The sequence below is a fragment of the Erpetoichthys calabaricus genome, chromosome 3 (assembly GCF_900747795.2).
Source record: "Erpetoichthys calabaricus chromosome 3, fErpCal1.3, whole genome shotgun sequence".
Classification (NCBI taxonomy): domain Eukaryota; kingdom Metazoa; phylum Chordata; class Cladistia; order Polypteriformes; family Polypteridae; genus Erpetoichthys; species Erpetoichthys calabaricus.
The window spans coordinates 206,816,226-206,828,816 of record NC_041396.2 but is presented as its reverse complement, the minus strand read 5'-3'; the positions used below and the strand labels follow the sequence as shown (position 1 = coordinate 206,828,816).

General features: G+C 35.5%; 1 protein-coding gene across 1 annotated transcript in view; it reads left to right on the top strand.

Moving 5' to 3' along the window:
- The window catches only part of phip (pleckstrin homology domain interacting protein), a 202,300-nt gene that overhangs the window by 120,302 nt on the left and 69,407 nt on the right, over positions 1-12,591 (top strand). The window contains exons 20-24 of the mRNA XM_028797719.2: positions 1,579-1,684; positions 1,887-2,024; positions 3,686-3,759; positions 4,723-4,945; positions 8,234-8,353. Of these exons, the coding sequence (XP_028653552.2) occupies positions 1,579-1,684; positions 1,887-2,024; positions 3,686-3,759; positions 4,723-4,945; positions 8,234-8,353 (661 nt within the window). The remainder of the gene's footprint in view (positions 1-1,578; positions 1,685-1,886; positions 2,025-3,685; positions 3,760-4,722; positions 4,946-8,233; positions 8,354-12,591) is intronic.

Genomic DNA, 12,591 nt, shown 5'->3' with positions numbered 1-12,591 from the left:
TATTTGCAACTTGTGATGCGGAAACTTGTGATGGAAAGCCAGCATCTGAATATTCCTATAGTAAATACTAGATCATTTAGAATGTTGTATTTTCAGTGTTAATGCTACGTATTGATGACTAAGATCTATTAATTTAATACATTAAAATTGCAATTATGAAGGTTAAGCATAGTTTGGAAAAAAAAAAATGTTGAGACTATTTGCCCTCTAACCACAAATTAAAACCTCAGTTCTAACAATAGAAGGTCTTTGTTGCCACATAGATCTCTAAGTAAGGATCAAAAATTAATATTCACATTATTATTCATTTTTTTTCTTTCTGTAAATATAACATTAACATTGGTCTTGAATAAAATAGGCTTCCTATGATACTCATTTTAAGTGAAATTCATACTGTGTTCAAATTTATTGAAGATTACTGATATTGGTGAGCTGCAAATCCCGTCACCCATACAGTACTATATGGGTTTGTTTTGTGTGCGGCTGCTAGCATGCTTCATTTTCATGGTCTACTAAATGAAGCAGGAATGAGAAGTGAAAGCCAAGGCCAATCCCACAGACACCATTCCCTCAGTTCAAATTCTACTCTACCTAGAAACATAGGCAGACTTATGCAGTACATATTTCTGTAATGAAGCAGTTTTCAGTTATATCCGTGATAATGTTTACATTATCTTTAGCTGCACCACAATAAGTTTTAGTTTCAATAAAAAAAAAAAAAAAAATCACTTCTTGATTTTGCAAAAACAAAAATCAAAACAAAATTGTACATTTCATCAGTTTTTGTCCCAATACTGCAACAGAAACCGAGTTTGGGTAAGTTATACTGAGGAGTTTCTCAATCTGAATTGCATTACTGGGAAATACGCTAAATTTACATATTCAGTTATTCAGCCATCCAAGTATGTTTTCTATATGGTACATACAGCATCAGGGTTAACTCCTAGCTGACACAAGTTGGTTATAGTGTTTAGCAATGTAACAGCCAGTTCCAGTATTTCAGAAATTGCCCAACATGTTTAAAATATATGTGTTAAAGATACGATAGATTGCACTTAAGAAGGACTAGTGAACTTTTATTATTCAGGTATTAATGAAAAAAAATATATTTACCTTGAATATGAAAAATGGTGGCGTTCAAGTTCTACAGCTTGAAAATCAACTTGTTCAAACAGACAAATTATCAGCCATCTAATGTTAGCCCAGACTTTTAAGTCAGGCTGTGTTTACATCCACTTGGAAAAGGTGAGATCGGTAAAAAGAGTGTGTTATTGTCTGGCACATAAAACCATCAGCCCCCAGTGACCCTCAGATGAATTGAGAAGACTTGAGAATGCTGAGATTTAGTAAGACTGGAACTAAAAAGAAGAATAAACAAACTTTAATTTTTGAATGGGTGAAATGTATATCTCTTTTGTTATAATGATACATCAACTCACGTGTCAATATTTTGTAAAAACTTGTGTTTAATATGTTTGCATAGTAAATAGACCTGTTAAATTAACATTTCTAAGCTCATTTAGTCCAGATATGATTTACACATAATTAATATCATAAAAAAAATGTTTGTGTTTGCAGCAAGCAAGAAAGATGGAGGACTGCCAAAGGTGAAGAAGAAATAACCATATACAGATCAGAGAAGAAAAAAAGATCTGGTACAAGTAGTGCTAATAGGGAATCTAAGGTAATTACATTTTTAGCATACATTTTTCAACTTTGTAAAATCTACTGGTGATATGTAAATTTAATGAGTTACAGTGTATAAAAACTCTAAACTGATAATCTTTTTAAAACCTGAGTTTTTCCACTTGTACTTGGCTATTAATGTTTATATTTTTGGTTGCCTTTGTACTTCTAATTAAGATGTTCATTGTGGAATTTTCCAGAACCATTATGAGTCATTTAATGATACTGGAGAAATGAGGAAGCTGCAGACAAATCAGCATAACTACCATACAAGAGCAGCAGTTGAGGAAACATTAAGACATGGAGATACTGCTGAGGAAGAGAATAGCTCTTCAGAGGTGAGCCTTAAATAACAGGAGTAAAATATTCCCATTCATAGTACTTTGACCAACAAATACAGCTTCTTCAGACATCGCTTAGTTCAGTATGTCTGCAGCCACCTTCAACCTTCTTAAAAGTATTGCAAGTAGTCATTATGCAGTCTACTTCTTGTATTAAATGTATTTACTGTATTTATTTATCTTCTGCACTCTTGCTTGCTGTGTTTATTTATACATCATAATCACTGCAACTGTGACACAAGATGTTACTGTGTTTTCGCAGTGTATTTCAAATATAATGTCTAATTGTATGTCAAGCAGAGAAATAGATGTTTAAATGTTTATCTGGGCACTTTTGCTAAACTGGCACATACCAAGAATTCCAAAGAATATGCCTCATCATAATAAACCGAAAATAACAGATGTAACATCATTTTAAGTGCACCCTCTGTCAACATAGAGTTGACTCATTTTTGGTTGTATCTGATTGTATCTCCATCATTAATACCCACAGCAAACCTACTGCAGGAAATCTTGACTGATTGATATCTAGAATAGTTTAACTGCTGAATATTTTGAATACTTTACCTTTTTGCTTACTTTACTTAAGTCACTTTATTTACTCATTTACCTTATACTGAAGACAATACAAGGAACATTCTCCATCACCGTTATTATTATTGTTTAGGATAATGAACAATCAGATCAAGCATATTTTGTGACTCTCAAAGGCTCAGAAATCTACAGTGGCCTACTAAATATGTATACCATCTTTGTATGCTTCAAATGGCCAGGCTTTTTAGAGTGTGGTGCATCTTTCTCTTAATTGAAGTTAATGTACTGTCAGGTTGTTGCATAAAAATCAAGTTTTATCAGCTGCAGGTGAAAATGCAAAAAAAAAAAAAAAAAAAAATTTTTGACAAGGGTTTGCTGTAAAGAACGATATATAAAATATTCTGAATTTAAGCATTGTGCTTTTGTTTTCTTTAGTATGACATGAATGACAATAGCCATTCTCTCGTGTCTGGGGGGGGAAAAAGTTTTTATCTGATTTTATTAGTCAAATAAACATATTCAACAGTATGTTAGCATTAGATTATATCATGCAAGTATTGCTCTTTTTGCATTATACTTTGTTAGGTTTAGTAGGTAATACATTGCCAACTCTGCAAAGTGTAATTTGTTTACTGTAGACATTAAGTATAGTGTCTTCCAAGTTTTTTTCTGTCATAACAGTAAAGTACATGATATTTCCAGCCAGTAACATTCAAGTGCTCAGAATTCAACTAAGGATTTAAAGTATTGGGGTGGGGGGTAGAATACAAACCATCACCTTCGGCATTGTTGACACACAAACATTTGAAGAGGTTTGCTTAGCAGAATGACTTGACTTTAAAGTGCAGAATGAAAATTTTATTAGGTAGTTCACGGCATCTTTTTACAAAAAAACTGAATTGCAATATATCTCGGTTTCTTTATAAAACTGTGAAAAACAATTTACCCTGACAGAAAATTGTGGTTTTGTCACATATTAAGGTTAGAAAGGTAACAGAAATACGCCTCCTTTAAGAAAATTAATTCCTGGAGGTTTTATATTTTCATAACAAAATACATGTTTGCGTTCTATTCATTTATTTCTTTAATATGTAGAATTATTATTATTATTATATAAATTTTAGGAGACTGAAACACGTCCTGCAAGTGCTGAAACATCAGAGGAAGAAGCATGGCCAAGTGACAGCAGCAGCTCAAGGTCAGTGGGTTTTTTCTACTTCCAGCCAAGAAATTTAGTAGCAGCCTTTAATAATGAAAGTATTAAAAAAATAAATTAAGCTAGAAATGTAGCTGCACGTATTGTAATATTGAGGGATAACAGAGACAAAGCAGTTGTATGTGTATATGTGGCACAACATAATTCTGACTACTTACAGTAGATACTAAATACTCTTCAGATTCATTTTAAAAGTGAGTTGTATAGTTTCCTCAATTCATTGCCTATAGTATGGTGAGTCAACAAAGTATCACCTGCATCTTTAAATTAGGCATATGGGGAGGCCAGAAGGTGTTGAGTTTTTGTTGTAAGCATGACTTTAATTATGGAAGTCCTGTAAGTAGTTTGTAGCATTTATTTAATAGAAGTATTTGTAAATTTCTCACATGATTAAATGTTTTTGGCAGCTACCATGTGAGTGTTGTCTCAACTAGTAAGTCACCAAACCCAGAACATTATTTATAAAACTCTTGGAAGTTAAATTCCCTGTATGAAGGGGAACTTGGTGTACAAACAAGTTCATTGTCAAATCTTGATTTGGCATATTCAGATACTGAGATTTTTATTTTCCGACACAGATCACTGGGCATGTAAATTTTAATGTATGATGTAATTGTGTATAGTAGTTGTCTTATGCAATTATAGTATTTTGACCAGGTAATAGTATGACCTGTTAGAGACCTAAGCAAAAAAACAAAACACTAAGCTGTTATAAGGTGAACATTTTTCTTATCTGCTATTCAAAATACTTTATATATAGTGTTTTGAAAAGAGTGTACTTTTTACTTTTACTTTTACTAATAGCAACAACGCAGTTTAAACTTAAAGCCATAACAATGTTATTTTTGCAATTTCTGCAGGATTTACAGTATTGTGGATTTTATCAAAGAAGGAAGCTATTTGCTAAAACTATTTGCTCTCAAGAATTTTATCCTTTATTTTCAGTGACTACTCAAGCGATTATTCTGATTGGACTGCAGATGCTGGCATCAACCTTCAACCACCAAAGAAAGCAGTCAGACACAAAAAAAAGAAAAGTGCAAGCAGTTCAGAAGAGGATGGGGAGAAGAAGAAAGAGAAAGAAAGCAAAAAAGAGAAGAGAAGAGAAAAGCGAGAGAAAGATGGTGCCTTACCAAAGAAGAAGAAACCAAAGGAAAAAAAACGAAAAGTAAGAGGATAAATACAACATGGTTTTAGACATGTGAATGTTGATTGCTGAGCAAATATATCAGAAAAACTTCAGACATTCATCCTAAAAGTAGAGCAAAAGTTAAAACAAGATAATCTGTTGGCAACAGACACTTAACATCTTGCTGATTCTCACTACTTAGATTGTCATTATGAAGAAATAGGAAACAGCTTTAAATATTTGAATTATCCCTGATAATTGTTTAGCAGTACTGCTTGAGTTGTGTATGTAATTCATTTTGCAAAAAAAAAATTTAAAAAATCATCATCATTTATACAAAAGAAACAATCACAATAAATACCATGTTGTTTGCCACACTTGTGGTAATGGTAGATCCAACTGTAAGCATGTTCAAATGCTTCAATAGGATTTAGTGTGGCCTTATAAGTTGTTAAAATTTCAGTCCAAATGTAATCTGTTATTTAGCAGAAAGAAGTCATCGGGATTCAGTTTGTTGATAGTAATTACAATATTTTTTAAATTTGCAATGATTTCCTCTGAAAGTATGTATACTTTGCAGGTAGTGTAACTATGGCTGATTCTGTAGACAAGTGTTTTATTGATTATTGGAAATGATGATAGGCTTTAAAAATTTTGAACATTACTTTTCATTAATTTATAAAAATGTAATTTTAAATGTTGTTCTTTAAAAAAAAAAAACAAAAAACAATGAGGCCAATGTGCCAGAATGCATTCTTCACATATTTATTGCTCACAAACTTTATTTCCACGCTTTCAGTCTTTTGTTTTCTAAAGTCAGAGCGGTCTTCATTTTAAGGCAGTGCACCTAGGAAAAGGCATTTACTTTGTTGTTGAGTTTGCCCTTCTCAGTGGAAGTATAGTGGGAGTGCCAGAAAGTTGAAACTGGAGGATGCGTTTCTTCCATCGTTTTAGGAGTGCCTGCTTGGAAGATGAAGGGTTGTGTGCATTCAAGTGCTCTTAGTAAGGAACCTGAGCATAATGATGTTTGTTTGTTACCAAAGAATGTTTCAGTCTGTACAGTCCAAACAAGACTGAATGTTACCTGTTGTTGTCAGTTCTATAAGAGGTGCAGTACGATAGGAACCTTGGGTACATTCACACTTAATAATGGCTTGCTCGTGCTTTTTGGTTTTGGGTTTCCTCCACAATAAGATTTGTGACTTTTTAGTACCTTCCAAACATGTAAACCAATTAATTGTTGTAATTGATTGCAGATTTTTATTTTGTAATATGATTGCATAGTGTGGATTCAGTAAGAGCTTGTAGATTCCTTTTTAGATATATTTCGAGAACCTGCAAGTTTAATAGCTGACATTGTTGATTATATAACCTGCAGTATATTTGTTAACACCTGTTCAAGCAAATGCTGATAAATTTCCACTGCCCTCTGAATGCCAAAGAAAGGACTTGATTGTAAAGAGAACTTGCTAGTAGCTTCATATGCACACTGGCCCTTGGTCTGCGAGAGTCACTGGTGAACACACACCCAGGCACATGGACCGCTATGCATCTCCTGGCTGCTACAGTACTCCCTAAATGCTGTGCATAGTATTTATGGAGTCTTAATACAAGTTTTAATGTATGCCCACTTAAGAGATATGTCTTCTTTTCAAACCCTTTTTTCACATAAAGGGTTGTTACAATCTGGAATTTTAATCAGTTTGACTGAGAATTTTTATTTATAAATCTTTTTTTACAGTGCTAAATTCCAAAAACTGAAATGTAAACAAATTTGTAGCATTTACCCCTCCCACCACTGTTTAACACTTGATTGAATAACCACTCACAGCTATTTACAGCAAGTAGTTGTCTTATACAAGTCTATTCATTTAATTTTGAGGGAGCCTGATGTGCAGATGATATGAAAAATGTTCATGGGGGGAAAAAAGAAAATGTTTCAAATGTGACAGAGAAATAGTTGTGAAGATATGAGACCCCAAATATGACAGTATATGGAGCAACTTGGAGCCGTGAGAAAAATAGTAGTGAAGGAAGTGGTTAAAGAAAAATTTACTAAAATTAACTGTCACAAGAACTTGGTAGATTACAGCATAGAGCTTCATGCCACTTACTCTGATTCTCTGTTGCCCCCTCCTTTGTCCGAGTAGGATAAAACTGAAAATAGAATTAAATTGTAACTCACCATCCCTGGGATGATAAATGAATGTAATGTGGGGTGTATGGTCATTCAGTTAATTATCAGTTTTATCTTCAGCAATGCTGATAATTAAAACTATCAACAAGACACTCCTCAAGGGATGTCAGGTTAAATGTAGGTTGAATGAGTGATCTTCACTTTACTTTCTGGCCTGATTGCCAGAAAAAAAAACAAAAAGAAAAAAAAAAATTGTACAATTTATGAACAAGGTTACATTAAACACTTTCTCTGTTGGGGTGTGGATGTGGCTGAAGCCTTACTTTCACAAGTAACCCACACATGCCTGTTGAAATAAAGAAAATAATGCAATTTATTTATAACAAGGATAATGGGAGATGGATATACTATACATAAACATATATACAGATGTACAGTATATAGACATGCATTGCTATACAGACAAACGACAACAACACAAAACTTAAAATTATGCAAGCTTAGTTTAACTTCCTCTGTTATAGAAAAAGGCACATAGCTTATAAATTGTGATCTTTAAATTCAGTGACACGACTACCATAATACATGACCCGTCTTTGTTCTATTAAATTACTATTAATATTTCTTGGAATCAAAGTAATATTCATGCTTGGAGGCTAGTAATACTTTTTCCTTTCCTGCTTGGCTTCTCCGAAAAACATATTCCTTTTTGAATTACGATAATTTTGGAGCTGTTAAAGTAAATGATTTCTAATTCAAATTTTCTGTTTGAAACTGGGAAGGGGGTAGTGAGTGGGAAGTGTGTTGATTTTGCTCTTGGAGTTTCAGTAATAAGGCAAAATTTATGATAATATTAAATGAATAATTTTTACAGCAAGGCATTTTAGTTCATTAATGTCTTAAGTATAGCTTACACTACTCTTGTAGCACTATTATATTAACTAAAATGGTATTTTCTTCCATTACACTGTTGTCTTGCACAAATCACTCATCAACAAATAAATTTCTGCTAATCACTATATAGATTTGTAACTCTAATTAGACTGGCATGCACTCTGGCTAGTTATTGTCGATTACTTACATTTCTTTTTTGCGTGCATGATTAGTCTTACTAAGATCTTTTGTTTGTATGAATCTGAATTTTGCAATTCAGTTTAGTGGACAATCAGCCTTTAAAACTGTGTTTTCAGAGATTACCAACTGGAGAATTTCAGGATCAAGGGCTGACATTGGAAGAATGGCTGCCTTCGTCATGGATTACAGATACAGTTCCAAGGAGATGCCCTTTCATACCACAGATGGGGGATGAGGTATTGTGCACCTAAATTGAAACTACTAGTTGATGAATATACAGATAGGTGGCCAGCTGGCCAGAACATCTTACTGTATGTTATAATAATTGCATGTGCCTGGAAATTTAAAAGTAATTTTCTAAATGCAAAATTATTACTTGGCCTGTTTATTTAAAAAAAGAACTTATGGCACTAAAGTTCACTGGATCCGAATACCAGAGGTAGTTGTTTGACCAGGTCTTAAGGCTTTAATGTAGATATATGCTACTGATTTATTTAACCGAGTAGTGGAGTTATGTACTGTCTTTTGGGCATAGCGTAGGTGCTTAGTTTTTTATTTTGTTTTCATTGTCTTGAGATATAGTACAGTAGAAATTGCATTGTCTGTAGACATATGATTTTGTTTTATACTGGTATAATTTTGTAAATTTAAAATAAGGATGGATTCTGATTGTGCAACACATAAAGAAGAAAACTTGTTATAAACTTTAAAATTTTAAGCAGTTGATGAGTATTCGTACAACCTTTCTGTAGTTGTGATGTACGGAAGCGTATTAGGGCCACGGTGAAGAAAAAAAAAATATGGACATAGTGAAGGAAAAAATAAAACTGTTGAGAATAAAGTTGACATGTTGACTTTATTCTCGCCACTTATGTCGAGATTAAAGTCGACATTTCCACTTTATTCTCGTAGTTTATTTTGTCATTAAAGTAGAACATTGTAAACTAAATTTTATCTTAAAATGAATATGTAAATTTACTAGATTTTTCTCAAACCCAGTCATAAGTTATGTAGCACATTAAATACTTTGTGTTAAGTGTTCCCCAAACCGTGTTAGGGCTCGTTTATACTTCACGCTCAGAACGTGTATGCGCCCGCATCATGGCTGCCACGTGCTCCCAGCGTTCATTTGATGCGTCCTCTGAGCAGGTCCTCAGAAATTAACACGACGTGTGCACGAGTTGCAGTACCAGCAAAAAGTCGGGAGGCACAGTGTGCTAAAAGTTGGAATGTGACATCAGAGTCTCTGTTTACTATCTATTGGGTGGTCCAGATCTAACTATATGCAATTACTGCATTGCATTAAAAGTTGCATAATTAGATCTGGACCACCGTGTACATGTGACAGAAAGCCGCATTGCAGATCTTACGAGATCGGTGTGCGCGCTTCTATGTTTGATGTGTGGTTCAATGTGGTGAAGCAAAATGCCAACATACAGATGTATTTGTGACGCTTTTATATTCAAGCGTCGCGTATTCCCGATCGTAATGACACGATACATTTTAAAAGTCTCACATACGGTCTTCTGTGCCATCTTTTTTTCTAGGGCTTCCTCTGGTCCAGACAGCAGCAGATCGACACAATGGGCACATTAAATGTATGATAATCCAACTCTCTGCACATTTAGAATCCTTAGATTTAGACTTGATATCACTTTCATGATGAAGTGCATTAAAGTATGTATGTTACAGATAAATCGGTAATTTCGTTTAAATAATGAATACTGTTAATAATTACACACATGGGGGTGACACTGTGGCGGAGTGTTTGCGCTGTTGTCTTGCAGGGAGTCAAGTCGCTGATATTCCCTGCCTGGAGTTTACATGTATTCCTGCTGGGTTTCCTTTCAAGGATACGCAGATTTGGTTACACTAAAATGACGCTAGTGTATGCGACTGCTTGTATTCACCTTGCGATAAGCTGATGCCTCATCCAGGGATTGTTTCTGTCTTATGCCCAGTGCTTGCTGAAATGGACAAATCCCTGGACTGATGGATTTAATCATTAAACATCCTTTTCAGAGATATTACGGTAAGGTGTCATTGGAATTTAATGGGTGTTCCAGGCAATTCACAACACAGCGAAGCCGAACCTGTTCTCACCGTGATATCTCGCACTACTGCCTGGTGGATTCCTCCAGATTTACGTAAAGTACGTGCGCAAGTATAAACAGTACAACGTTTGCGTAGTAGGAGCGTCCGCTGCAGCATGCATCGCGCCTAAACGAGCCCTAATCCCGGGCTTAAATCGGTACATGCTTCTTAAACTGATTTCGTCTTGCAAAGAGGAGGCGCAGGCAGCGATCACCGCACAGAATACATTAATTTCATGATATTCCTGCTCCCTTAACATTTAGAATGCTAAGATAAATACTTGATATCATTTTCATGATGAAATGCATTAAAGCATGTATTAAACACGTGGATGCACGGTGGCATGGAGGCTGCGCTGCTACCTCACAGCAAAGGTGGTCCCGGATGTTCCATGCCTTGAATTTGCATGTTTTTCTGGTGGGTTTACGCGGCGTGCTTCAGTTTCCTTTCAAAGTCATGTAGGATGTGGGGTTTATTTATGCTATATTGACCCTAGTGTATGTGTTGCTTGTATTCATCCTGCGATGAGCTGGCGCCCCATTCAGGATTTGCTCCTGCCTCGCGCATGATGCTTACTGGGATGGGTGCAACCCTGAATGGATGGCATAATTAAACATGTATAACGAAGATTTTTTGAAAGTTCTGAACACTCTGCGTTCTAAGTTTTTAACTAGTTTTAATTTCACAAAGACGTTTATCGTGTGGGGATTGATTATGTGGATAAAGAAAAAGGACGGATAGGAATTGGGGTTTTGGTACATCAGATAGAGACAGCACGCATGCAATAAAGAAAGCCCGCTCAGAAGAACATCCATTGAATTGTGTTCGTGTCTCCGACCACTAGATCATGAACCCAACATTTAAGCGATTAACAACTGGGTCAGGGAACACTTAACACAAAGCATTAAATGTGCTACATTAATTTATGACGAGGATTGAGAACATCTAGCCAATTAAACATTGATTTTAAGATGAAATTTAGTTTACGACATTCTATTTTAATGACAAAATAAACCGAGAATAAAGTGTAGTACTAGGGTGTTGTACCGTGTTAGCCATTATGAATGTAGAGAAAAGCCAAGCAAAATGACACCTTTTATTAGCTAACTGAAAAGATTACAATATGCAAGCTTTCGAGGCAACTCAGGCCCCTTCTTCAGGCAAGATGTAATCTTTTTTACATCTTGCCTGAAGAAGGGGCCTGAGTTGCCTCGAAAGCTTGCATATTGTAATCTTTTTACATCTTGCCTGAAGAAGGGGCCTGAGTTGCCTCGAAAGCTTGCATATTGTAATCTTTTTAGTTAGCCAATAAAAGGTGTCATTTTGCTTGGCTTTTCTCTACGAGAATAAAGTGGAAATGTTGACTTTATTCTCGACATATAGTTTACCTGTTTTAGCACTCCTACACAGATTAACACGGCAACGGTACATAGTTTTAGCAGCAGTTTGAGTGCCGGGATGCTCGAAGGGCTGCCTGGAGGCCTACAGGTGCTCCGAGAGCAACCTGTGGGGCTCAAACTTGCCGATGCCGGTTTTCGAGCGCGCTCACTGTTTTTGACGCCCGAGTGCGGAGGCGCGCTTCCGTAACCGCTGGAGGAGAGAGGGCAAAAGTGCAATATTTTAAAGTCAGAGAAGCAGGTCTTAAGGATAGAGAGCTCAGTTTTAAAGTATGTGGCAAAGCATTGACTTGAAAGAAGTAGAAAGTTAAACAGTACTCACTTAACAGAGGCTGAACGGGGGAGCCCGTAAATCTCCAAGACAGACGGGTTCGAGCATGCGAGAGAGTAGGAACATTTAAATAGGGTGGACTGCACTTCAGGAGCTGTTGTTGAATGGCGCACGTCCCGACGTGAATGTTGATTGGAAGTCCGCGGGAAAAGTAAAGGCGGACTGGTGCGATATAAAACCAGGATCTGAATACCAGAGGTCGTCGTTTGACCGGGTGTTCATGCTTTAATTGTAGATCTGTGCTACGGATTTATTTAACCGAGTAGTGGAGATACTTTTGTACGGAAGCATATTAGGGCCACGGTGAAAAAAAAAAAATATGGACACAGCAAAGAAAAAAAAAACTAAATGTCGAGATTAAAGTCGACATGTTGACTTTATTCTCGACAGTTCCACTTTATTCTCGCCATTTAGATTGAGATTAAAGTCGACGTGTTGACTTTATTCTCGACATTTCCACTTTATTCTCGACATTTATGTCGAGATTAAAGTCGACATGTCAACTTTATTCTCGTAGTTTGTCATTAAAGTAGAAGATTGTAAACTAAACTTCATCTTAAAATGAATATTTAATTTAGTAGATCTTCCCAAACCCCGTCATAAATTATGTAGCGCATGAAATGCTTTGTGTTAAGCGTTCCCCGAGCCATAT